The 26,975-nt window shown below is 42.9% G+C and overlaps 1 protein-coding gene across 1 annotated transcript; it reads left to right on the top strand.

Annotated features, from left to right (window-relative positions):
• Positions 1 to 1,603: 1,603 nt before the first annotated feature.
• On the top strand, positions 1,604 to 12,104 carry LOC118232888 (Y+L amino acid transporter 2-like). The gene is made up of 10 exons (XM_035428109.1): positions 1,604 to 1,856; positions 3,171 to 3,700; positions 5,787 to 5,912; positions 6,654 to 6,798; positions 7,716 to 7,839; positions 8,108 to 8,211; positions 8,727 to 8,823; positions 9,199 to 9,348; positions 9,979 to 10,162; positions 10,782 to 12,104. Exons 2-10 carry the CDS (start codon positions 3,190 to 3,192, stop codon positions 10,874 to 10,876), a joined length of 1,536 nt encoding a protein of 511 aa, XP_035284000.1. The 5' UTR covers positions 1,604 to 1,856; positions 3,171 to 3,189; the 3' UTR covers positions 10,877 to 12,104.
• The last annotated feature ends 14,871 nt before the right edge of the window (positions 12,105 to 26,975 follow it).

Genomic DNA, 26,975 nt, shown 5'->3' with positions numbered 1-26,975 from the left:
ACAGCATTCGAAACATGCTTGTGTGCCGCTGTGGCACGAGTCGTTGGGTTCAATGCAAACAAGACGCATTCCTGGAACTGACACCAATATATTGTACAGAGTTCACTTGTCATCGTCTATATGAGAACCTTATGCTGCTATGTCCTGCTGCCAGTATATGTCCATCTCTCTCTCTCTCTCTCTCTCACTCTCTCTGTCTGGAAAATTGCCCGTGATTGACTGGTGATCAACACATGCTGGGATAGGCCCCAGTATCTCTTGTGACCCTGACCAGGAATAAGTGGGTATAGATAATGAATGAATGGATGGATGGATGAATCGACAATGAAGTTCTCTCTCTCTCTCTCTCTGTTTGTCGGTATGTGGCAGGGGAGGGGAAGGGGGGGGGTTGGGAGGCACGGGGTTGGATGGGTGGATAGACAGTCCTCATAATTATTAGGAATGATTCAGCACCTGAGTTAGCAATAAAGCACAGTTGTTTTTGTGCCTCGACAGGAAATACAGTAAAACAAGGAATACTGTCACATGATCAGTTGTAGACAATTTCCTTTGGGAAAACTATTGCTTCATGTAACAAAACTTTTTTTTCTCTGCAGAGAAACAAGTTTCACTCTCAGATTGTTTTCCTTACGTTTTTTTTCTCCCATTTTTTTCTTCCTTATTCTGAGTAGTGTTAAAAACCTGGTTAGCATCTGCTAGGCCCATGGAGTTCCACCAGAACTCCAGTGTGAAAACATGCTTTCAGCATACTGGCAAAGAGAAGACTGGCCCCCCGTAGCTCTATTTAAACTGGGGGGGGGGGGGGGGGGTAGATCAGGGGTAGTTGTGTGAGAAACCCCTCAGATACACCAAACGGTGCGTCGTGGTCACCAACCGTAAGAAACCAAAGCTTATCACGTCAGGGTCGGGATTATTAAAATAGCGCCACACAGATGCAGCGACCCTGTAAATATCAGTGAAGGTCCTCAGGTGTGAAATATACAGGCTAGGCTACCCCACGAATCTAAAAAGCCTGACAAACAGTTCCAGTCCAGTTTCTTCTCACCTGTTGTTCATGTGTAGATGGATGTAATGTTTTATTGATCTTTTTATTACTATTATTATTGGTGTAGTTATTGTTCTTGTGGTTGTTTTTAAATGCCGAACGTTATTTAGAATCTATATTGGGAGCTGTACATGGCAACCCACGTCAGATATTGTTGTTATTATTATGTTACTAAATAGAATGCACCCATATAGTGGACACTTCGGTTTTAAATTTACTTAAAGGTGAATCTCTGAACATAATTTGTCTGTATTACTGACTCGATTGATATTCTCTCCAAACGTCAGTTACAAAACTAAAATTGCCCGCTGGCAGAAATCATTTATTTAGATTAGGAGAATGACCCAAACCAACCTTGTTCGAACACCAGGAGCAGTCTGCTGTGGATATGTGGTAATAAACTAAAGCAATCTCAATTAGTTGACTAGATTGCTTGAAGGCACACAAATTATGTCCAGAAGGGTTGGACTCCACCGTGCGGTAAACAAACTCAACACCATAGAGCCTTTCGGGAGAAAACAGACCTTCTCCTCCCAGTACCCAGCTCCAAAAATAGATGGAAATATGAGACTGTTCCTGCTGCAACAAAACATGTAGGAAGAGCTATTGCTACACAGCTCAACCCGAAACAGCCCTGCGTTCAGGTGTTTTCTCCCAGCAGCAGAGTGGCACTGTCCAACCGTTAAAGAGGAATTTAACGGTCTCGTCCAGCCTTGACAATTTACAGTTTGATATTTGGCAGACGCTCTTATATCCAGAGCGACGCACAAAGACTTCCCTTGTTTACCTCATACACACAGATCCTTAAGTGGTAAGTGGAGTTCTAATGCTGCTTTTATTGTTGTTTTGCAATTCGTTTTTTTTCATCTGATTTTGTCGACACAGTGACAACAGCTGGAGCTTTTTTCTCACGGTATCAACGCAAAATGGCAAACTTGTGACCATAAAATAGTATCATTATATCGTTTAAGGAAACTTTAAAACTACGTTCCTGATTCGGTGGGTCGACTATGCACGTTTAGAAAGTTTAAAAAAGAGCCCGCACTCAGCAATAGGAAATAATTAGATTTTATTTGGAAAGTTTCGGTTCGAAACCGATTTTAATGCAGTTAAGGAAATGTAGACAATAAACATCTTCGAAGGTTAACATTGGCAGTAGGCCTATATACATTGGGCTGTTAATGATTTTCAACTGAATGAGGATTTGAAACTTGACGTCCTAACGTGAATGCAAACTAATAGTGTAGTTTCACCGTCATATAAAAACACCTATTTGCACGCTGAGGACGATTCGCCTGGAAATCAAACATTCGTGGAAAACAGCAATATGAACTTCCCATATTATTTAATGTCACGGATATCAGCTTTATTTTATTTTTAAAATGTAAATTAAATGTAGTAAAACTATATTTTCTACTGAATTGATAGGTGATGCAAAGCAAGTATGTTGTTATGAGTACAATGCTTTTCAATAAGGTCTTACAGGTGCTCTGAACATCACAGACAGAAAATGAGTGTTTAAATATATTATTCAAAACTAGGCATTGCCCTGTTTGTGTAATGTACTTAATATGTCCATCATCACGGTGAATTTGGTGAGTTTTAAGGGACATTAATCAGGGACTTGTCAGTGCTGCACAGCTGATCGCGGCATTCGCGGGCATAGACTTCGTAGAAGGGGTTCTGCGTAATCTCTCGACCTGCCTACGAACTGGGTGAACTTGGCCCAGTGTGCCACAGGGCGTTCGTGCCCAGGCTTGATGCAACACTGGATGCTCTAGATTGTTGGTATGTGGCAGGTCTAGATGGGATGAATTAAATATCCTTGTGTTCTTGTGTTGTGCTATTGGCACCTGCCCTGGGTGTCCCCAAAGATGATCATGGTTTGCACAGGTGGAAAATTCAGATTCACGATGTAAAAGTCCTCCCTAGTATTTTGTTCCAGTTGCCTGGATTTGCTGAATTGTGCAATTCTTTGGTCAGGAGCTATAACTAAGTAGCGAAATCAGCTGGCTGAGTTCATGGATGAAGCACACGGGGCAGGACTTTTACTTCCTGACCCCCTGGACTTTCCGCCTCTGGCCCGGTGGTGACATGGTGTGCCCTTCCCCCCCCCCCCTTCCAGCCCTCTTCATGCTGGTAGGATGAAGCAGAACGTTCGCGCCATGGCGGCCTGCCCCGCGGAGTTCTGCCCGGGGTCCCGGGCCAGCTCGGAGGTGGACCTGAAGGCCCCGCCCGTGGAGAAGATGCAGATGAAGAAGGAGATCTCGCTGCTGAACGGGATCTGCCTCATCGTGGGCAACATGATCGGCTCGGGGATCTTCGTCTCGCCCAAGGGCGTGCTGATGCACAGCGCCTCCTACGGGCTGTCGCTGGTCATCTGGGCCCTGGGCGGCATCTTCTCCGTCTTCGGGGCGCTCTGCTACGCCGAGCTGGGCACCACCATCACCAAGTCGGGCGCCAGCTACGCCTACATCCTGGAGGCCTTCGGCGGCTTCGTGGCCTTCATCCGCCTGTGGACCTCCATCCTGCTCATCGAGCCGGCCAGCCAGGCCGTCATCTCCATCACCTTCGCCAACTACCTGGTGGAGGGGATGTACCCCACCTGCCAGCCCCCCTACGATGCCGTCCGGCTCATCGCCGCCGCCTGCCTTTGTGAGTACCTGCCACCGCGTCGGTTGGTTTGCATCCAATAGGAGAGTGACAGCAACAGAGGCTGGCTTCGTAAACCCCACAATGGCTGGAGCGGCTATATGGTGTATTATCAAGAAATTGCTGATTTGACAAAACCCGCCATGGAGACCAACAGACTTTTTATTGGTCGTGGTTCACAGTATTCAGTATTTTAACCCATTTGGGGTTTGTGAAGCTTCGCTCCCTCTTCACTATAAACTATACATATGTAAATCACAAGTATGTAGGATGTTCTTTGTGACGTAAGTTTTTTTTTTTTTTTTTTTACTTCAGTTCTGTTGTGTTTACTGTCTGCCAACTTGTTATTGTGTGGAGAGAATGCGTGTTCTAAACAAAGTGGTACTTACAGTCTTAAAAGTCTTAGTCTGGTTTAAAACTTTAAGACCGCAGTGTGTGTTCAGTCATTCGGGGAAAACGGTGAGGCACGATATTTACGTTTCTGGAAGCAAACAAAATTTGTTTTGAAGGACTGGTCTTTCAGCACCCAGGCATGCTGGGACGTTCCCGCCGGCCCTCGTGCACTCGTTCACAAGGGCCGGCTGTCACAATGTCCTATTTACAGAACTGCCACGTGGATCCCCGCGCTGATGAATTATGAAAATATTACTCCAATAATCCTCCTTTGAAGTAGCCATTTTAGCAGTCAGTTGACTTAGAAGGTTTGGCTCCAATGTTTCTGTTTCACAATGCAGTCTATAAATCCAGATTCCGCATGATACAGGGTGAGTTGTTAAAAGAAATGTAATGGATAACCTCTCTGCAACCATTTTCTTCATATTTGGTAACTTTAGTGCTGCTCTATACTGTACAGTATAGGTGTTTACTACGAAGACTGAATGATTTTTGCTTCGCGTAAACATGTTTTTCCCGCACGCACGTGTGTGGTTTTGTTGTGTTAGCGCAATCCCATTCTAATAGAAAACAGGCAAAGAAGGGGGATGGGGCATGCAGCTCCCCCGCCCCCATCCCCTCCCCCCTCCCCCCTCCCCGGGTCTGTGTTTACTGCAGTGTTGGAGCACAGACTGTTCCCATGTGGGGTGGAGGGGGGGGTGGGGGTGGGGGGGTGAGTTCCAAGTCATGGCTTGTGAGAGGAAGCAGAGTGGCTGAGCGCTTGTGTTTCAGATGCCTGCAGGGCAGTCGACAGGGGGGGTGGGGTGGGGGGGCAGTGGGGAGTGGGGGGGGGGGGGGGGTGCTATCCTAACTGTCTGCCTCCAGCTGGGAGGAAGGAGATAGGATCGGGAGGGCGGAGCTTAGGAAGGAAGGGAAAAGTACTGGGCAGTGTGCACCGGCCAAGTGGTGTTCCCCATCTGTGGCTGGGGAGAGGTGAAGAGCCCCTGTTTACAGGAGGTCTGTGGAATACGGCGAGAAGAAGAGGCTGCTCTTCACACTGATATCGTTTCCCAACTCACACCCACCACTCCCATTATCTCATTATCATCATATCATTACATTACGTTGCATTTATTAAGCAGACGCTTTTATCCAAAGCGACGTACAATATGAATATCAGCGTATGATATCCATATTGTGTATCTGTAGCATATGAATATCAGCGCACGGGTGCACCGTAACAGCGCACCGTTCAACAGCTACACAGAAATGAATGTGTTTGAAGCCTGGCTGCTCTCTGACACGGTTCTGTCCGTCTCGCCCGCTAGGCCTCGCGTTGAGTTATATTCGGCGTTCAGCTCAGCTCCCGGGCAACGTGCCAAAATCGACGCGCTTGTCATCGACGCAAACACCGCTTCGCGCAATAACAGATCTTTTTACAGTCGCCATAAAGTCCAGTGTTCTGATCACCCATATTTTATCCTCTATCTTTTTATTTTCTCTTTCTCTCTCTCGCTCTCTTTCTCTCTCTCTCCAATTTTTTCATTTCCTTTCTGGGGAGCATTTAATGTAAGGTCACATTTTTTTGTCTTCTGTCTTTGTAAAATTTAGTTTTTCAATATGATTGTACAAAAGGAGTTTTTATTTATTTAATGAAGTACTTTTACAATCAATCTCTCTCTTTCTCTCACTCTCTCTCTCGCTCTCTTTCTCTCAGGTATGCTGATCTTTATTAATTGTGCCTATGTAAAGTGGGGCACATTGGTCCAAGACGTCTTCACTTACACCAAACTCCTGGCTCTCCTTTTGGTCATCGTAGTGGGCCTCATGAAAATAGCACAAGGTGAGAGGTGGATGCTGGGATTTGGAGTTCAGAAACAGTTGATAAGTCGAGCATATAGTGGGGAAGTTTGAAAGATGTAAAAGAAAATAATTCATTTGAACTTAATTTAATTAATACACTGCAACATGTTTTCAAGTCCTGTACCAATTTTGTATACAAAAGTTTTTGGGGGGTCATTTTGACCCCAGGCTCTGTGGCTGTGTACAAAATAAGAAATAGGAAGCATTTTTTGTTATCTCTGATTTTTTATGGATGATTCTGGTGACTCTTTCCCATAAGGTTTCAAACTTTCACTTACCTCAGCCTCTAAAAGGAGAAGTTTTTCACAGATTTTTAATATTTAGGAATAAAAGGCTAGCCATTTTGGGAGACATTAAGAAGGCAAAACACAAAGTGGCAAAATTGTGTTAATAATTTTTGTGCCAGTTTAAAGTGTTGGGGTCAATTTTACCCTGAACATAAAAGGCCTCATAAAGTTTCAACATAATATGAGGGTTAAAAAAACCTCACAACTAAAACAGATAGTAGCTCCTTACGTTGTTCCACTATGTACAAATTCAGGCCTTGGAATTCACTGGACAGGAATCGCCTAAAGACAATTGTTTTCTGCCAATATTATGTAAATATACTTTTATATCGTACAAAAAAGTACCCGTTCAGCATTCATTTCTCTGTAGCATATGAATAGGTGTCATTTCTGGTAGTGTAAATATGTGAAACTGTACTACTTATCTTGGCTAGGAGAGACTAAGAATTTCGACAACCCCTTTGAGGGGTCCACCACGGACCCGGGGAACATCGCCCTGGCTCTGTACTCCGCCCTCTTCTCCTACTCTGGCTGGGACACCCTCAACTTCGTCACCGAGGAGATACAGAACCCTGAACGGTAACCCTGCGGCCCGAAATGCAAGCACAGCCTGACCTTGCCGTTTGGACAGGACTGCAGTGTAGTACAATGGGTTAATAGGAGCTGATCTTGTAACCTCAAGGTCACATGTTCAGTTCCCAGGTAGGACGCTGCCGTTGTGCCCTTGAGCAAGGTGCTTAACCAGCATTGCTTCAGTATACATCCAGCTGTATAACTGGATGCAGTGTAAATGTTATGTATAGAGTTGTGTAAGTCGCTCTGGATAAGGCCGTCTGCTAAATGCCTGTAATGTAATGTAATGGCTGGGCCTGTGCCCAAGCATAACCTCACACTCACACCCCAACTGAAAATGATCCAGTTAGGTCCTTACATATGGGCATTTACGCTTGTGGATTTTCCATATGTACCATCTTCAAATGTGAAGGTGCGACATACAGAGCATTGTAATATAAAAGTATAGGCCGAGCAAAACCCAATTTGCAGTCCAATATGAAGGTGGGCAGGCCCCATCAGTAAGATCTCTGTGACCTCTTTGGCAGTGGATCAGAACCAAGGCCTGACATCACTGGAATGGGTCATAATCAAAAGCTTTTTACAGCAATTTAGCTGCTTTACTGAGAAACAGAAGGAACATTGAAACTAGGCCTGAACCCCCAAAATGCAAGTGAGATTTAAAAAGAAAAAAAACTCCCCGGTGGGAAGAAAAACACTTAAAATGGTGTCGAGAAAAAACTCTCAGATGGGAAGAAATCTCGGGAGGAACCCGGCTATAGAGGGGGGGCCCATCATCCGCTAGCCGGTCTGGTGTACAGTTGGAAGATACAGGAAAGTATTAAGGGATCTATCACAGCAATTTCACTTTTTGTCCTAACATTACGAGCAGCACTGTCCATTGCCCTGCCTGCCTCGCCCAAAGCCTCTTATCCTTCTCCCAGGAACCTGCCTCTGGCCATTGCAGTCTCCATGCCCATAGTGACCATCATCTACCTGCTCACCAACGTGGCATACTACGTGGTGCTGGACATGCCATCCCTGCTGGCCAGCGATGCGGTTGCCGTGGTGAGGATGCCTTTGTTTATTCTGCTGATGTCACACACCGTGTCTTTCTGTTTCACAGTAAACCTGCAAGTCTCACCTCCGGTCATTATAGTGCTAACTTGCACTGGCTATTGACATTCATCATTCACATTATTTTCTTAGAAAGTGTATTGCATAATTATAATGTGAGCCTTGTAGTTTGTCAGATGTATCAGGTTATCAACAGCTGTTGTAATGGATTACCCCCCTCCCCTCCCCCTTCGCTCTACTCCCCTCCCCTCCCCCCAAGACTTTTGGGAACGTAGTCCTTGGGCCGGTGAAGTGGATCATCCCCATCTCCGTGGCCATATCCTGCTACGGTGGGCTTAACGCATCTATCATTGCTGCCTCCAGGTACCTCAGACAGGGGGGGCGGGGCTGAGGGGTTTATGTAAAACACTGACATCCATTTCACTTCAAGGTAAAAGGACAACACTTTATAATATACGTATTATAAAGGTTAAGGAACCAGGCTTGTAACTCAAGAGGTTTCAGGTTCGATTCCCAGGTGGGGACACAGCTGATAGTTTACCTGAGTTGCTTTTGTTAATGTCCAGCTGTCTGAAATGGACTTTTGCAAAGCAAGAACAAAAAAAGTTAAGCTGTGTAAGTCACTGTTGAGAGTGTGTCTGATCAATGGCTGAATGTAAGTTTCAGGACTGTACTGGTGACCAATAAAGTATTTGTTTGTCTCACTCAGTTATTAGCTTATTTTCATATTAAAAATTCCAGTGTTAATTCAACTCCAACAGAGTGTATATGAGTCCAATAGGGACCATGTGTACACTGTTGGAATTAACTTAACACTGAACATTTTACTGCGTGTAAGCAGGATAGTGGAATTGATGAACTGTCTCTCTGGTTGGCAGGCTGTTTTTCGTGGGGGCGAGGGAGGGACACCTCCCAGACAGCCTCAGCCTGATCCATGCAGAACGCTACACCCCCATCCCAGCCCTCATCTTCAATGTAAGTTGCCCCCCCCTCCCCCCCACTTTAAGACTACTGTTGGGTCAGAGCGAAAAAAACTCCGGAGCTGGTATCTCCCGCTGGCTGCTGTTTTGGTGCTCCTTTTAGAACCGAGCTTGTAAGAAAACAGAAAACAGTGGCACCTTAATGCTGTCGAGCTCAACCAAAGATAGCACCTCTCCTTTTGTGTAAATCCTCCACAGTTGACTCTGCAGGGGAAACAGATAAAAAATAATTGGTTCTGGCTCTGTCGCTTCTGCGGCTATCTGTCGCTCCCTCCCGGGGTTGAGGATGGCCCCCCGTCTGAGGCGGCGGTGTTAGCGAATAGGGCGCAGATCTCTGAGGTGACGGCTGGCCTTGCGTTTGCCTCGGCAGGGCCTGATGGGGCTGATCTTCCTGTGCGTGGAGGACGTCTTCCGGCTCATCAGCTACTTCAGCTTCAGCTACTGGCTGTTCGTGGGCCTGTCCGTGGCGGGCCTGATCTACCTGCGAATCACGCAGCCCGACCGGCACCGGCCCGTCAAAGTGAGGACTCAATGCGTGCTGCATACAGTACTACACTCGCGGTTCAGCGCAAGCACTCCTAACAATCAATTACATGTCAGGCGTCATAACATAATACCTATGAGTCACTGCAGAGGTCATGATACCCTTGACTGAGAGCGTAGAGGCATCCCATATAACAGCCATAAGTCACTGCAGGCAGACATACCATATAATACTGCAGGTGTCCCCTGCACACTACACTCACAAGTCTCACCCAGGAGTGTTTACACACTGTATTAGTGAGTCACTGCAGGTGTCCCCTGCACACTACACAAACGAGTCACACCGAAGAGTGTTTACACACTGTATTAGTGAGTCACTGCAGGAGTGTTTACACACTGTATTAGTGAGTCACTGTGGGTGTCCTGATATGTCATACTCAGGTGTCACGACAGGCAGTCCTTGCTAATTGTAACTGTGTGCAGGAGTCCTCACACTCTACTCACTCACTCTTTCACTGAAGGAGTAGTTGCTTAGTACAGATGGAATGCTACAGGAGTCCTTACTCAGGGTGTGTGACCATGCGGTATAACAGCATCAGCGCTAACTCCTCTCCCTTCTCTCCTCTCCTCTCTCCTCTTTCTCCCTCCTCTCCTCTCTCTCCCGCAGCTGACCCTCTTCTTCCCCTTCGTGTACTGCCTGTGCAGCCTGTTCCTGGTCATCGTCCCGCTCTACGGGGACACCATTAACTCCCTGATCGGGGTGGCCATAGCGCTGTCGGGAGTGCCCGTGTACTACGTGGGGATCTACCTACCCGAGGACAGGAGGCCCAAGTTCATCGGCCGAATAAACGGTGAGCGCGCTGGTGAAAGCAGCAGGCTCACAGGCCCGATGCCTCAGTGAGGTGTTTGAAATGAAGGAAAGCTTTGCAAAGTCACTTTGGATAAGAGTGTCTGTTAATTGCCTAAATGCAGTGTCATGTTTAACACGCCATGGTGTAATTGTATCCCAGCAATTACACTTGAGAATGCTAGGAAAAAAAAAACATTCTCAAGCTCAAGATGAGCAATTTCTCAGGAAGAATACTACTATAGTACATAGCTGTAATTGGCTTGGGGAAACAAATAATAATGAGGAAAGAAGTATAGCCACACAATCAACTGTTGTAAAGTAATAACACAGCGCAAATAGAAACCACAAACTGCCTTTGGAATGGTGTGTGTTTGTGTGTGTGTGTGTCTGTGTCTGTGTGTGTGTGCGTGCCATAGAACAAGTTATTCAGTGAAGGAGTGACACCTCTAAAAGTAACATTAAAGCTATAACATTGCCACTGTGTCTTTGGAGCATTGGGGTGCTGTAAGGGCTTTAAGGTGTTTCTAATATCGGCAGTTTTGTGAAAACGAAGCTTTGTGTTAGCGCGAGTGCTTGTGGAGTCTCCCTCCAGCTGAACTGTGATGTCCGTCCTTCCCCAGCTGCGGTCACCAGATACACGCAGATGATCTGCTTCTGCTGCCTGACGGAGCTCGACACCGAGCCCAGCCCGCCCTCCGGCGACAAGACCCAGTGATGTCACAGCCCCGCCCGCATCATGCACCAATCGCCGGAGGGGTCCCTGAAGAGACCACGCCCACAACTTGGCCCTTCCACACCAAGCGGGTCTGTTTTCCTGGGCGGTTCTGTTCAAGGAGTGCTGCCCTCAGTTCTGGCATGCTCAGTGCATCGTGCTCTACAGATTTTTTTTTTTTTTCCCCTCATACTACTTTCTGTTTTGGGTTGTGGGATTTTGGACAACACGACTTTATAAAGACTATTTAAAAAAAATAAATTAAAAAAAAAGTGACAGGGAGGACACTGGACTTCGGTTCTGATGTGGTTCCGCGGTTGGTCCTGCGCGTACGTTGCCCTGAGTTTGAACGGACTGCCGTAACGGCATGGAACAGGGCCTCTGCCTCTCTGCCAGGCCGGCCTGTTCTTGAGAGAACACTCAGGGCTAAAGGACTGTGGGACACAGCCAAAGTGGACGTTCTTCTGCTGGAACATTCACACAAACGTACCAACAATGCCTGCTGTTCGCCCGTGGAAACCCAAAGCTTCTTATCGCTTTGTGGCACTTTCCAACAGTGCAGCGAAGAATTTCCATATCAGTGTTCCGTTTGCTCGTGTTCCGTTCTGTTTATATCACAAACAACTTATTTCATTATTCAGATTGGCGATCTCTTGTCCGGTCAATGTATTTACACACACCACTCACTTACAAGTGCTAACCTTAAATGCTCTGAATAGATTTCTCTGTTTATTTGTGTGTCAGTTTATTTGTCAGGGTATGGACTTGAAAAACAGGGTGGACCAACATGTGCCAAAGCTGGCAAAAAAAAAATGTCTGGTATCCAATACATCAGGGGTGCCCAGCCCTGCTCCTGGAGATCTACCATCGTGTAAGTTTTCATTTCAACCCTAATTCGGAGCACCCGATTCTACTAATTTACCGCTGAAGGTGATCTCAAGCTGTTGACTGAAGGTGTGCTTTGTTAGGGTTGGAGCAAAAACCTACCGGATGGTAGATCTCCAGGAAGAGGGTTGGGCAGCCCTGCAATGCATCCATGTAGCGATGGAAAAGACTGTACATCACAAATCAGAGGAACGAAAGAATGGCCTCAGACAAAAATCTGCTGCGATTTGCACAAAAAACCGACAGAGCCAAAATTGAAATAAATGATGTATTACATTTTTTTTTCAATGTAGTAATTGTATATTTTGATGATTAAAGTCACAGTTTTTGTGTTTTTGATGGTGAATCTGTTTTGTAATTTTTTGTTGGCCAGGGACAAATATTACTTTATACTAATATATTATATTACTTTATACTAAAGTGAATTCTTGTTGAATCTTTAAATGATTTCTTCATATGATTATATTTTGGTTAGTTATATCTTTAATCATAGGGATCTGCACAAAGGTTTTTTAAATATATGCATCAAGAGAGTTAAAGTACCTCAAATATGTGCTTAAAACAAGCTGTTGGTGTCTCCTGATGTCACCACTGACAAATTTAAAATGCAGTAGTACCTTTGGTTGTCACTAGAGGGCTGAAATTTTCTGCTTTTTCTTTTTCTCTAACGTTTGTGGTTTTTTCACGAGGTTTTCCTTTCCTTTCCTGAAAAGCTAAATATTTTTCAATATTTTCCATAATTTTTAAATCTTCCATTTGAAGATCTCTGGTTCCTCTGTGACTTGAATTGTTTTTGTATGAAGTGCAACCAGTGAAATGTTTGCTCTTTTATTAAGAGCACCTCATGAAATAAAACATAGAACTTGAGATGGGAGAGGGATTATAAAAACAGCTGGACCAGGATGTCCTGGCATAAAGATTTATGGGATAAAGATTTATTGAGGGGCGTCTGTTTGTTGAGGTCAGCTCTTTGAGTTCGCAGGATTGGGGGGGGGGGGGGTGGGGGGAGAAGCCTTCAAATATAGTTGGGGGAGGGGAGTTTTTAAGAGGGTGGTCTGCCATCGGTGTCTCGGGTGTACCTAGAGTAGCCATTAGGACCGTGGTCCATGTCTGGCCCCGCCGCCCATTTGCCCTCATGTTTATGCACGAGTCAGCGTTTTTTAAATGATCCGCTGCAGGCACAGACCGGAGGGCCCAGTAAATCAGCCGCCAACGACTGACAAATATGAATTTGAAATGAATTAAATTACAAGGGTTACTCCCGGCCATCACTTACAAGACATTTTTAAGAAATTATTCTCAACCGTTTCAAAGCACAGACGGTGACCCTTTGTACATTTGCCGGTAGTTTTTACAGTTGAGACTGGTAAGAAAATCCTGTATTCTTCTGCTGGACTTGCATTATCATTTTTTCTGGGTTTGATTAGATTTCATAAACATATATTTATGTGCACTTTATTTTAAAGTCGGCTTTAAATATATTTATATTCTTTACGACCCTGGCCTTTCCATTTTGGCAAACATTTTCCTAGCACTGTGATCTGGATTTTAAATCAAGGGCAAATATTGTGTTTCATTATATTTATAAACGGTTCTTTCTCTAAATAGATAAGATGGCAGAGAGGAGCGAACTGGTACAGAGGTAGACTGTGAACTGTCAAGCCTTCTTTTCAAAATGGTTTGCGGGGTGTAAAGCCATTTTTGGTTAAAAAAAAGGCCATTTCTGGTTTGAGCACCTGTGAATAGCAGCATTCCTTAGGTTTCCCAGTTTAAAGTGCGTGTCTGTTGTGTTTTTCTGACAAAATGAACAGGAATAATAATTTTAAATAGGTCTGAGGAGGCTTTGGGTTTCTGGCACTCTGTCTCATTGAGGGGGCAGAACAGTGGTGCAGTGAATAGCACTGTCGCCTCACTGCAAGACGGTACTGTGTTCAAATCCTGACCGAGGGCCTTTGGGTTTGGAGTTTGCATGTTCTTGTGTCTACGTGGGTTTCCTCTGGGTACTCCAGTTTCCTCACACAGTCCAAAGACATGCAGTAGCTTAATTACAGATTCTAAATTACTTGTAGGTATGAATGTGTGAGTGAATAGTGTATGTGCCGTGCAATGAATTGCCGATCTGTCCGGGGTGTATTCCTGCTTCTTGCATACTGCATTCTGGGATAATCCCCCCCCCCCCCCACTTCGTTTTGGCTGAATGGATGGCTGGATGAATTGAAGGATGTCTCATTGAAAGGCGATGACACAACTGTCACAACTTTGTGTGCTTCACGGAGAGCAGTTGCTCAAGAGGATGCTTGACCTTTTATGGTTAAAGTGATGGGATTAAATGTGTACGTGGCTCTCTTTTGCAAGCTAATACTAAAGCTCATTTAACATATGCAAATGTATCCAGCGCAGTTTTGTGCATCTTAAGAGCAGATGTGGCAGGCTTTCTCGTGTAATAAGTAGTGACATCAAGTTTCATGTGTATTGCTCGATTTCAATACTCCATTCACAGTCTGACCGACTCAGGCCGAAGCACTTTCTGCAATCTCTGCTCCACCTACTGGCGACACAGAGAATAATTAATGCTGGCTTGTGAAAAATACAGTTCTAAACGCTTATTTAAACTGTTAACCTTGATCACAGCAGCACGAGTGTATGGGACATGTCCTCAGCAAGAGGACATTTATGTGTACAGTAGAAGGGAACACAGCAGCAAATGGAATGAATGCATTTTTAATCATGATGAATGATTGCCACTTTGATGCTGGGGAGTGCCACCTTCTCCAGAACTTGACCACTGCATGCGCTGGTGGCTTGTATAGGGTATCTGTGCTGGTGTGTGTGTTTGCATCCTCGCCTGTGCACGCGTGTGTGTGTGTGCATGTGTGCCTGTGTCTGTGCGTGTGCATTTGTGCGCACGTGTGGGTGTGTGTGTGTGCTTAAGGGGAGGCGTTATGCTCGAGAGGATTCTTGACCTTTACGGTTAAAGTGTGTGAAAAACAATCATCAGGATGAGAGCTGTCTTTATGCATTTGTAAAAAAAAAATATAATAAAAAACCTTCATGGAGCCCTCAATGGATTGGGACCATGTGATGTCACAGTCTGGCCGGATTGTATACTGACAGCATTCGCATGGTTTCGACCGCATGACTGACCTGCACGGATGCTCTGCAGTTTGACACGGTTCGCGCGTGGCTTCTGTGTCATGGCTGTCCTCCCAATGCAACATCATTAGGAGTATCAGCATACGATGCAACCAGACATGAAACATATGAAATGGAGTTGGCTTTGTCAATTTTAAAATTCTCATTAAGAATTCAGTTTACCAGGTAGAATGCATAGGATGTGATGTGGCACATTTTGATAAAGTCTTATGTACTTAATGTTGTGCTCTGTGTGGACCCCAGGAAGAATAGCTGCTGCTTCTGCTGCAGCTAAAGGGGGACCTAAGAAATTAAATAAAATACATCACTCTGTTTGCTGGTGGGGGGGTGGGAGGGTCACTGTATTGCTGTATTGTAGTGCATTGTGGGTAACACTGCAGCCAATGTGAGGTTGTAACCAGTGGTGAACAATTTGTTGTTCTGAATTTTGTTTTATTTTTATTTCTTTGGTGGCAGGTCAGTTTCCTCATATCCTGATCTTAATTGCACTTACAGTAATAATTAGGGGGTTTCAAATATACTTCAGACAACTAAACCCCCACAAAATATTCCCAATAAAATCAATATTTAGTTTTAAATAAACTTTTAATATTTACGTACGTAGGTGTTGTTGTTGTTGTTCTTCTTCTCCTTCTTCTTCTTCTTCTTATTATTATTGATAATCTGGAAAGAATACAATCGATAATCTCCTGAATACTACGCTGCACATATGTTTATTGGATTCTTTAAACGAATTTTGAAAGAAATCGAAGGACATGAGCTATGGAGTTGCATGCAGCGCGAGCATACAGTAGCCTATTTCAAGCTACCTGGATGCGGAATTAAACTATTAAACTATGAGACCATTCCTTGAAGTGGAACGCTCAATGTCCAGAGCACATATAAAGCATATCTGCTTCAAACCAGCGCGAGAGATTAGTGCCGCTGTACGGGTGTTTAGAGGTCATAGGCGATGCTTATCAACTGTCCGTTTTTCGGAATAGTCTTCGCAATTGATTTCACGGAACTTGCTTTCACACTTGTGACTGGCCTGTGGTGTTGCGCGTGTTTGCAAAGGGACGATTAAAATAGCCGGTTTTGTTCAAGCGTCTCTCAGACTTCAGGTTGCTATTACCATCGCGTGGACGTGAAGAGTGCAGAACCGTTTTCAGGATGCAAGTGAAATTTTGGTTTCTGTCGGCCTTGGTTTTGGGAGCCTGCGTAATCATCGCCGCCCAACCCCTCCGCGCGCAGTGCAAAGTGATATGGTACGTTATTATCGCCAACGACTTGTTTGATTCTGCATATTACTTATTGTTTATTTGCACTGGGCATGAACATGGTCTGTTGTAATTTGTTGTAATTGCTCTGTTGTAATTCCAGACCCTGCATAGATTTTATTTTGGGATATACAGTGGGGACCAAAAGTCTGTGGACACTACCAAGTCCCAGTTGTTTGCATTATTTATCAAGGAATAATGCAATTATGATACTCCAGTTACCCTTCTTATTGAACAATACACTGTATAGAACAAGGGGAGCTTATTAGGATGGCATTCCCACCATACTCTTTGGACCTGAACCCAGTCGAACGTCTGTGGGAGCAGCTGAAGAGGGAAAAACAGCCAAACATCAAGTAACATCAACAGATCTTTTCTGGGAAGTGTTGAGAAAGTGCCGGGATGAAATGGAAGATGAGATGTTGCATAAGCCGGTGGAATCAGGGCGATGAAAGGCAGGCACGCAAAGTTCTAACAATTTTTGACCTTCGACAAATTGACTTACATTATTACAAAAAGAATGTATTCTTGAATAGTGAGAAGTGTAAGATTTGTTTTAGCCTTCGATAAATAATGAAAACAGTCTTGTTAGTGTCCTCATGCTTTTGGTCCCCACTTTTATATGGGTTCATTGTAAATATTAGAAGTCATAGCTAAAATACCTTAGATGGGGCAAAACTGTGCTAACACACTGTCTGTGTTAAAGTGGTGTAGGCTATTGCTCGCATGAACATCATTAAAATTGAGTACCGGAAGACTTGCTGAAAGGACTTCTAAGTTCTGACATCTTTCTTTCACAAATGCAAAAAAAACAAGACATGCAATAGGAACTAATGCAATAGGAACAGGTGATTTAAAAGTTCAAAATTAAGGAAAGAAAAAATAACAGTCACAAATGTTACTGCCTATAACTACAATATTTATGTCCAGCTCCAGCCTGATACTGTGTAAGCATAATCAGCCAACATAAACGTATTGTAAAGGTCGCTATCAGGCATTGTTTTCAGGGTCCGTTATAACTTTTGAAATGACATTACCTTTTTGATATTTGAATATGAATATATTACATCCACCATTACATTTTACAAACTGATAACATTTAACAGCTTTGTGTTCAAAATGCAAGACCCACACTTTAACCCCATTTAACAATTTAGTCCTCTACCATCAGGACAGCTCTCAGCACCTGCCTTCAGTAAGTGGCAATCTTCTGCAATGAAACCATTCAAAGCGCCTAGCTATGAGTGAATAATCAAAGAAGCCAGGAAAATGTCCAGGATATGAATGGGAATCTGAAAGCACGTATCTCTCTTTCACTCTCTCTCTCTCTGGCTTGCCACAGGATACTGAGCATGCCGTGCATCAATGTTGAATTGGCTCTGTCGAGTCAGATCGAGGCGTGGGCAATGACAGACTGTACCATGGACAGTGAGAAGTGCCAGTATGAAGTAAGGGCTAAAAATCACACACACCCACATGCACGCACGCACGCACGCACACACACATACAAATGCACTCACACACACGCATGCACAAACACGCACACGTGCACACACACACACACACACACACACACTTATCAGTCTGGTGGCACTATGGGAAGGGTGAACAATCTATTCCAGAGTGCTGAAAAAGCATATTTGCATAAAAGCTGGCATACAGTCCGTGTGCTGAATTTGTGCTTGGTCCACATGGGTATGCCTGTAACTCCCATTCCAAAGAACACCTTTTAAATCATATTACAGAATTTTTCTTTGAGTGCTCTTAATATCTGTTTGTTCATTTTCTCACTGAAGCGACAGAACCAAAATGGATTACAAGTTTTACTTGTTACCTGATAGCATAAATAGGATCTTAAATTAAAGTCCTGCTCTGCCCTCTCTGCTTCCACACCAGCTGATTTCAGCCAACCAGACCCAAATCATCGCCAGGCACACCTCGGCTGCGTGCAAGTACGTGGACAACATCAGGTTCTTCCTGAGGTCAGACGCCGAAAACCTGAACTGCCGCCTTGTGGTAAGATGAGGCCACGCCCCTTTTCCCCGCAACTCAGAAGAGGTCGAAGGTCATGAAAGTGATCGCCCCGTTCTGTTTAGTGGAATCAGTGATTCGTTAGGGGAACAGTTCTCTTCCTGAGGTTTTTTGATATTATTTATTTTTTTAGTTTTTGTGTATGTTATTGATCAAGCCAAATAGTTTTTGTTTGTCTGTGTAACAACTATGTTTCCTGAAGCTGCACATATGAACAGATGAATTTATAGCACTTAGCACTTTACACAGTGCTAGTGATTGACATTCACACGTATTCCACTGTCTCTTTGAAAATAGAGAATCCACCACACTTGCACCATATTGCTTTTTCCCGAACACAATTCTGTGTGATATTTGATCAGCAGTTTGATTGCATTGTTCGCCCATACAGGTGAACTACATTGACGTTGCTGCCGTTGCAAAACTATTATTGTTAACACTGTTGTGTAAAAACTTTCTCTCGTTTAAGTGCTTACTTTGGTTTCACTAGGGCTTGTCCATATCTGATGATGTTACTCGAGTATACGATAATGGCACCAACTACTGCAACCTCTACAACCTAGTGGAAGGTAAGAGAGTTATCTTGATTTTTACATGACATTGCAGTCACTATGCAGATGCTCTTAAACAGAGCAACTTACAAAAGTGGAAAACTCGTGTTAGTGTTAGTCGCAAGAACACAAATATTGTACAGGGCCCATTTGCAAGGAATATGTGTAAGTTTAACTGAACAAACCAACAATTACTGTTGTGAACAAAAATAAATACCACAATAGAGGTAACTATATCGCTGCACAGCTATACCAGTGACATTATCTCAAAAGCAAATCTGTAAAGAAAGAATGAGGATAGCTAAAGACAGTCATGGAAACCGTGGTGCACTCTGAAGAGGTAATTTACTCTGACAAGTCACTAATAAAAGTTCTGGTATGTATCTCATGAATGTAGATGATGTTAATATTTCTGACTAATGTAGATATTGTTAGTATCCTAAGGTAATACTGGTCATGCCTGTCACTAATGTCAACACAAGTTGTGTTTTTAAATGTCACTCACTGATGTAGAGACTGGACTAGACTCTAACATGGTCACGTCTATTTCATCAACAGGAAGTGGACTCACCAATCTCCCAGAATACCATGAGATCTCTAATGACAGGATGTGCACTCAGCGTTCCACAGCCAACTGCACAATCTACTAAACTTAACTACCTGCAGAGACTATGGACGTGGAGAAATTTTTGTTTAGTTTAGACAACTGCATATAGTTTGTGTAGACTGGTCAGTCATCTTTGATCTTAGACAACTGCAGTCTGCTGACTGATGAATCTGTATTGAGCTTGAATCTGTATTGAACAACTGACTGGAAAACTGACAGTCAACTGAAAAAGCGACAGAGACTGGCCAATCAGTGTGGAGTTTATAATGCCGCACAATTCCCTGTTTTCGTTTTTTAGTTTTGGCTTTCGCCATGCTGTATTCACCTTCATGTGATTAATTACGTTCATTATCACTGTGCACATTTGAAATGTATGAACTGTATCAATAAAAATGATATCACATTTATGTTTCCGGAATGCATGCCCGTTCTTGCAAACATGAAACAATATACTTGTTAATCTTTACAAAATAATCACACCTTCAATATGTTCCTCTCAGATCTGTAGCACTCCTACCATGTTGAGCCCAAGGCAGAGAAAGTGGTGCCTCTTCACAGAAAATAGAATAAAATAAGATATCTCACTCAGAATTAAGAAAAATAAAATAAAAAATGAAATCCAAGATTTCTGTTCACGGAGAGAAGAATTCCTTGTATGCAGCATGGGGGGGGGGGGGGGGGGGTGGACAGAATTCCAGTTGTCTTTATGGGATTTCTGGAGAGCTGAATCCCGCTGTGGCTGTGTTCAGCCTTTAAACACGGACTTGACAAAGGCAATGAGCAACAGCAGATTTTTAAAAATCATCCTCAGCTGTGCAGCTGCGTGATGCTTCTGCTGTCCGTGGTCCTGAAGGCCTCCCCCACTGGCTTTGGTAGACAGCTGTAATCTCTAACCCACGGGCGTCAAACTCAAGCCCTTTGGCGGCTACTGTGCCTGCAGGTTTCTGTGGTTAGCATTCAATTTGGTGGTTGATTCAGGCCCTGGAAATGAGGTTTTGTGACTCTTATTAGCCAATTTGGTGCTTAAATGAAGCACCCAAGAGCTAAGACACACCAAAAATGGCAGACGCTGCTGACACCCCCATTCGTAACTTAGCTTCTCCTCTTCCATTCTTTCTGGAGTCACAAGACCCAAAGGCCATTTTGCCTTTGCAGTTCATTATGGATGCTTGAACGTTTGAGACCCATGGAAGGATTTTAATTTTTACATTACCTTTTCTTTTGTGTCAGATTACTATTTGTAATTTAACACAAACCCAACGTGTTTTTATCATTTTCACTAGTTATATCAGAAGTCTCTCATCTACCTCAGCTGCCATGCATTCTACACATAACTGCCATATAGTATAATCACACACAGTTATTTGCAGTCTAAAATTATAAGAAACAATCAGTTTACAATAAACAGTTTCAATATTAGGACATTGACTGAAATTAATCTGAGATTAAAGGGATTGTCATATTATTTTCTTACATAACACCAATGGGGTGAAAATGGACAGTTTTACTTATGCCTGAATGAAGAAAATCATCATCAATTTTTGTGTTAGCAAATCTAAATATCTCTTTAACAAGATACAAACTTTAACAAATGCTTTTCATTAAAGAGATATGCGGTTTCATTTTAGTTTGTTTGTACTGGTGATTCCAGAGAGCTGGATGTTTTTTTCCATTGATGTACATTCTTTAATTCTTTATTCAAACACCTATTGGCATTAGACATAAAGTTCCAGTTATTTTCTTTACCAGTCAGATGGGAAGAAAACTGGAGAAACTTTATTTTAACATGAATAAAATTCAATTGTCACTGTTCGCAGCCAATCGGGTAACAGCATAAAAAAAATGAATGATTGTCTCATTAAATACTTTCCATTAAATCAACTTTTAAAAGGATGACAAGATTCACAGCCAGGGAACATGTCTCAACAAATTGCAACAGGACTCTGACCAATCGCAACATATTGGAGTCATGCCCATTCACTTTAGCAGGCAATCAATTTCAAAGTCATGAATCTATGTGTCCAGTTAGATAACCAGTAGGCCTATATCTGCACGAATCATTAAACTCATTAAATGTATACAAGGCAAAAGAGTGACTGATATTCATATGACTGTATTTATTTGCAGAGAATGAGATCATGCATCATTACAGTACTGGCCAGACCAGAGCAGAGGCCTTCTCTTGGGAGAGATAAAAGTGGCACAAGCAATGAGAGCAACTATAAGGATAGGTATATAAAATAAAAGGCACAAAATAGTTTGTGAACATGAAATAGACTATCTCGCACGCAACATTCAAAGCTTATAAAAGAGAGAGAATGTGCTCTTAGTATGGGACAGCACATGTAGCAGAAATACACACCAGAGCTCTTTAGAGAGTCTATCCAAAGTAGACACTGGAGAACTCTTACAAAATAAAGCTTGTTTATTTAAATAACACCAACGTTTCGACATAGCATCTTCTTCAGAGTCAACAGGTAAACTGGACAAAGTTTGTGAACATGGTGTATTTAATAGGAATTGGTCTATAGACTTTATGTTAGAGCAGTATTTATACAGGGCACAGTGATATTTTGCATGCACGGTAAGATTTGTACATGCATTTGACTCCAATATCACTAATTGCATTACATAACCACAAACTCCAGTACATTTAACAGCATGCCAATTAACAGAATTCAGTGCAGCTTACAGACTTTCAGACCACAGGCCGCCAAGAGCAAGCCAAGGGTGACAGCAGCAAGAAGAAAAACTTGGAGATTAAGAAACTAAAAATGTCTTAACAGTAAAACAAAAAAAAGTTAAAAAGAAGAACATAAGCGGCTGTAATGTAATTGAAATATCACTCTTTGTTTTCTCAAGAGATTTTTTGGAATGGTACAGGGATTAATTTGGGCATCTATGGAGGCAGTGTCTGTCTGCCTGTGTGTGTGTGTGTGTGTGTGTGTGTGTACAAGCATGTTCAAACATCAGTCGTCCCCCCTCCCGGTTGCCCAACAAGCATTATACAGGTTTCAGTATGGCTGGTGACAAGTTTCCTTCCAGCGTCCTGTCTAAAGCATATAACAGCGCGTCCTCTGTCACTCCCCCATAAGGTCAGAACACAGCACGTAAGCGAGGCGAAGCGGGAGCGTAGCCAGCCACATTTTGCTGGGGGGTATGACCCCACAACAGCATACGTGACCGTTAAGATCGTGTTTGGTGCGTCGCGGCTGAACGCACATTCTGCAGTAAACCTGGACCAGGGGGAAACTACCTCAATCGAAGACTGGGACGAAACCTAAATATTTTCAGATTAATGCGACAACACTCCAAAATAATTTAATTCGGAGTAAGGCGCGACTGTTCGACCAACTTTCTACAAAATTCATACAAGCAGTGCATGCCGTGCTCAGTTCTAAAGGGAAATTGAATGCGAATGTCTTATAGTACAAAACATTTTACTTATTAACGACATACCAATAACAAATACTTTGTAATTCATGCTCATAAGGTTTTTTTTTAATATAGAAAAGAGGATGTTATTTTTTTCTCAGTTAGAAAATTAAACATTTCTTAAATCTGCAGATTACCTAGCCTAATATAGATTTATATGTGGGCTACACTGATGTGAAAAAAAAGAAATGTATGTACATATTGCATAAATATCTTGTGGACAATTCATTATCTGTACTGGAGCGGGCAGTTGAGCAGCACTGTAATGAGCAACACGTTATATAACAAAATAAATAGACCTACATAAATCTTACTGCAAATATTGGCAGGCATAACCAACCGTAAGATCATGTTGTTGTTTTTTATCCCCGGGGTAAAGACACGTTAATTCAAAATAAATAATGAATGAATAACCATTCAATGAGGCAAATACAAACATTACTAGTACAATTTAGCAGAGGAGTCAGACTGCCTTTTTTTAATTTGGCCCTCAAAAACCAAACCGGACCAGCCAAATGTGAACTGAGCAGTACATTATAGTCCAGCTTTAATGAACCCCTGAGTGAAACGCATTTTGACTTAAGAGGCGCAAGCAGGCGTGTCCGATACGGTATTACAACTGTCAACACGAATTTAAACGTCTGTTTTTCAATTTATTCACAGGATATAAAAAAGTGCATCTACCATTACAGCACATTAGGTTAGTATGTGCTTACAAGATATGTTATTTAACGTGGAAAAATGTAATGACAAAAATTGCTCATGACCTTGCTGGATCATTCATTTTCCTCATAAGCATATTCTGTCATAGGTACGTACGTTTGGGTAAATATGAATGAGTGTGTGTGTGTGTGTGTGAACTTGTAATACTATCTTTGTGAGAAATGTCCTCACAATGATAGAAAGATGAGGAAAATTACACAACATGGGGACGTTTTGCTGGTCTTCACAAATTCAAGAGGCTGTTTTAGGATTAGGATTTAGGGTTAGGGTTAGAGAGAGAGAGAGAGAGAGAGAGAGAGAGAGAGAGAGAGAGAGACTGTAGTTAGGAAGTAACGACTTGCGTCATGTTTCATTTACATAACTAGAGGTACCTGATCTGATGGGGAATGTTGGCATTCACCAGGAAAAAAAACCTTGAAGTGGAACATCTGATCTGAAGCAAGCAGTTCTTTCAATAAAGTGGACGATGACTAGTGTGTCTTGTAAAACGGAACGCGTACGCTTGTTATAAGTGCGCAACAGTAAATATGTGCCCGTGTTCCCCACAGCTCACACGCACTTGTCCGTGCGGAAAGCGTTCGTGCCGGTTCCTTCAAGCCACATAAATGCAGGTCCTGTGATTTCGCGCCTGTGAAGCAGGGTTTAAAGAGTGCTGCCTGCGCGAGGAGGAAGCCATTTTACAGAAACCGGTGAAGGCCCGCGAGCGGAGAGCAACTTGGAAGAAGAAGAAGGACCCGTGAAATAACATCATGCACGTGAAAACCTGGCTCGTCGCCGCCGTGATCTTGGGGTCTTGTGGCACCTTCACCACAGCGATGACAATGCCTTTGATGTGCAAAGCGATATGGTATTGTTGTTCATTGATTTAATTTCTACTATATGTGTAGCATGTTGCCACGTCGATCTCGTGTAGTTTGCTAATCTCGTATACTCTCATGATAAACGTATTAAGATGGAGGGGGTGTAAAAAAAAAAACGAATTTCATATTTTAAAAAATGTTAAAACCATAGGCCTTTGACTATTCCGAATTGTAAATGCAAATCTCAGTGTTGTTTACAGAGAAGCGTCTTGCTGCAATGTTGATTAAAGCTCTTATGGGTCATTCTCAGGCCTCGGTTTGCTGTGTGCAGCCCATGTTTTGTCAACCTGTGGCTCCAAAATGGCGGGCCTGGGAACACTGGTGGGTCATCAGGTCATTCCGAATGGACCCCAGACAAATGAAGCAGGAAACTTTTTTAATTCAGTGCACAAGATTTCACAGTAAAACATGTAGTATTTATTCAACTTTTACTTGAAACCAAGAGCGATAAAATTAACTTTATCAGAGTTAATTCAACAAAGTTTTACTGTGTACACGCCCAGTTGTTTTACCATTTCAATTCCTTGTGTAAGAATACATCATGCTACGGTTTATAAAGAGGTGGGGCACAACAGTTAGTTGCACAATAAGTAGATCATGGACTCCTGAGACACGAGCTGTAAATGGTTTATTTTCCCCTCTTTGAAATATTGTTTGGATTTTGCCATTTAGATGGTAAATGGACTGCATTTATATAGCGCTTTTATCCAAAGCGCTTTACAATTGATGCCTCTCATTTGCCAGAGCAGTTAGGGGTTAGGTGTCTTGCTCAAGGACACTTCAACATGCCCAGGGCGGGGTTTGAACTGGCAATCCTCCGACTGCCAGACAATCGGTCTTACCTCCTGAGCTGTTTAGCCATTGGAATGCCAGTTAGCTGATGAACAGGACTAATGTTTGCTGTCTTGAGTTACTATGACAAAAAAAATGCTAAGAAATAATGCAGTGTAATTTTACATATTTTCAGATAACCAGAGTATTACCTCCCCTGCATGGATACTGATAAAATGGGGGGGGGGGGGGGGATTTATATATTTCTTAGAATGTATTAGATCATACATAAACATGTTTGCAATTTTTTCTTTTTCTTTTTTCTTCTTTCAAGAAAAAAAAAAACTTAGCCGAAATTCAAGTATAGGTGCTCCGTTATTGTAAGGCAACACATCACCCTGTAGGTGGCAGCATTACACCGTGTAAGACTTCAGTTGCTCTGTTCCAGTTGTATTTCATATGAAGTTGAATTGTAGTTTTAAATGTGTGGCCCGGCCCGTGACTAAGATGTCCCGTCCGGTCGCGCCGCAGGGTAATTGGACTCCCGTGCGACGACGTCTCCACAGCCCTGGTCAGTCAGATAAAGAAGTGGTCGGATGCGGATAACTGTTTGACAGGAGGCGAAAAATGTCTGTATGAGGTAAGAGCACTGCATTCTGGGAATGCACCCCACAGAGAAGTGTGAGCTATGCTACCAGATAACTATTTGCTTGCCATCGAAATCTTTAAGACCCTATGCAATAAAAATGACACTTTTTCCCCTTTTATTACATACGTAAAGAGTCAAAGAAAACACATGCGGTCATTTTAAGCTTATTTTATTTTACTTTTTTTTTTTGGCTGAATGCAAAAAGTTCTTATACAGCCCAGTGAAAGATCATTTGCTATTGGTATATTTCTGATGACGAGTGCATTGGTATTCTTGTGTGAGTATTGTGACAACACTAGATTAGATTATAACAAGCAGTGACACAGCTGTCTAATGGGCTGTCAATCAGAAGTAAACCTGAAGCGAGTATCCATTACAGAACGCACATGCCATGTCAGACTTTCAGCTCTCATGTTGATAATTACATAATTCAAACCAAAAGGCTATTATATCTCTGCTTATAATTTTGAAAAAAAAAAGAGTAAGTGTGCATATTCATTTTGTGGCTTAATGGACATTTTAAATGCAAGAAAAAAAAGTAAGTGAACGGGGTCTTTAAATAATCTGCATGCTTTTCACCCAGCTGCTTTCAGCCAACCAGACCTACATCTTTGCCAAGCACACTAGCCCCACAGGCAAGAGCGTGGACAGCCTCACCTTCATCCTCAAACGCTACCGCGAAGCCCCAATGTGCCGCACCGTGGTGAGTTGGGGACCGGCCCCTTCCTCCAAGAGCCTCATGAAAAGGGGTTAAAGGTCACAGAGGTTCTGGCATATGAAATATATCCATCACCAAGAACTGTATTTCAAGAGCTTGAATCTACTAGATATACATTACACACACACAGGCACACACACACACACACACACACGTTTCATGACTTCATGTTATGCTTGATAATTTTTCAGTGCAATCATTCTCCGTAAGTACTCAGATGTGAATGATAATGCTGTATTTTAATTATCGAATGAAGTCAGTCAATCAAACCAGAGAAACTCACTGACCTTGTGTTCCTTCTACAGGGCATATCTATCTCTCCAGCTGACGGGCGGAAATTTGACAATGGCACCAACTACTGCAACCTCTTCAACCTTGTGACAGGTAAGGGAGGAGCCTGACTGGACATACATCAATCAATCAATCAATCAAATTTGATTTATATAGCGTATTTCACTGC

This window comes from Anguilla anguilla, chromosome 8, assembly GCF_013347855.1.
Source record: "Anguilla anguilla isolate fAngAng1 chromosome 8, fAngAng1.pri, whole genome shotgun sequence".
NCBI lineage: Eukaryota > Metazoa > Chordata > Actinopteri > Anguilliformes > Anguillidae > Anguilla > Anguilla anguilla.
Note: the sequence above shows the minus strand (reverse complement) of the source record. Positions and strands in the feature narration are given on the sequence as shown.

Bases quoted from the DNA above. Each gene is read 5' to 3' on its own strand.
- LOC118232888 (XM_035428109.1), top strand. From the start codon at position 3,190: ATGAAGCAGAACGTTCGCGCCATGGCGGCCTGCCCCGCGGAGTTCTGC. The intron at 7,840-8,107 runs GTGAGGATGCCT...CCTCCCCCCAAG, and splicing joins CCAGCGATGCGGTTGCCGTG to ACTTTTGGGAACGTAGTCCT. The intron at 8,212-8,726 runs GTACCTCAGACA...TCTGGTTGGCAG, and splicing joins TCTATCATTGCTGCCTCCAG to GCTGTTTTTCGTGGGGGCGA.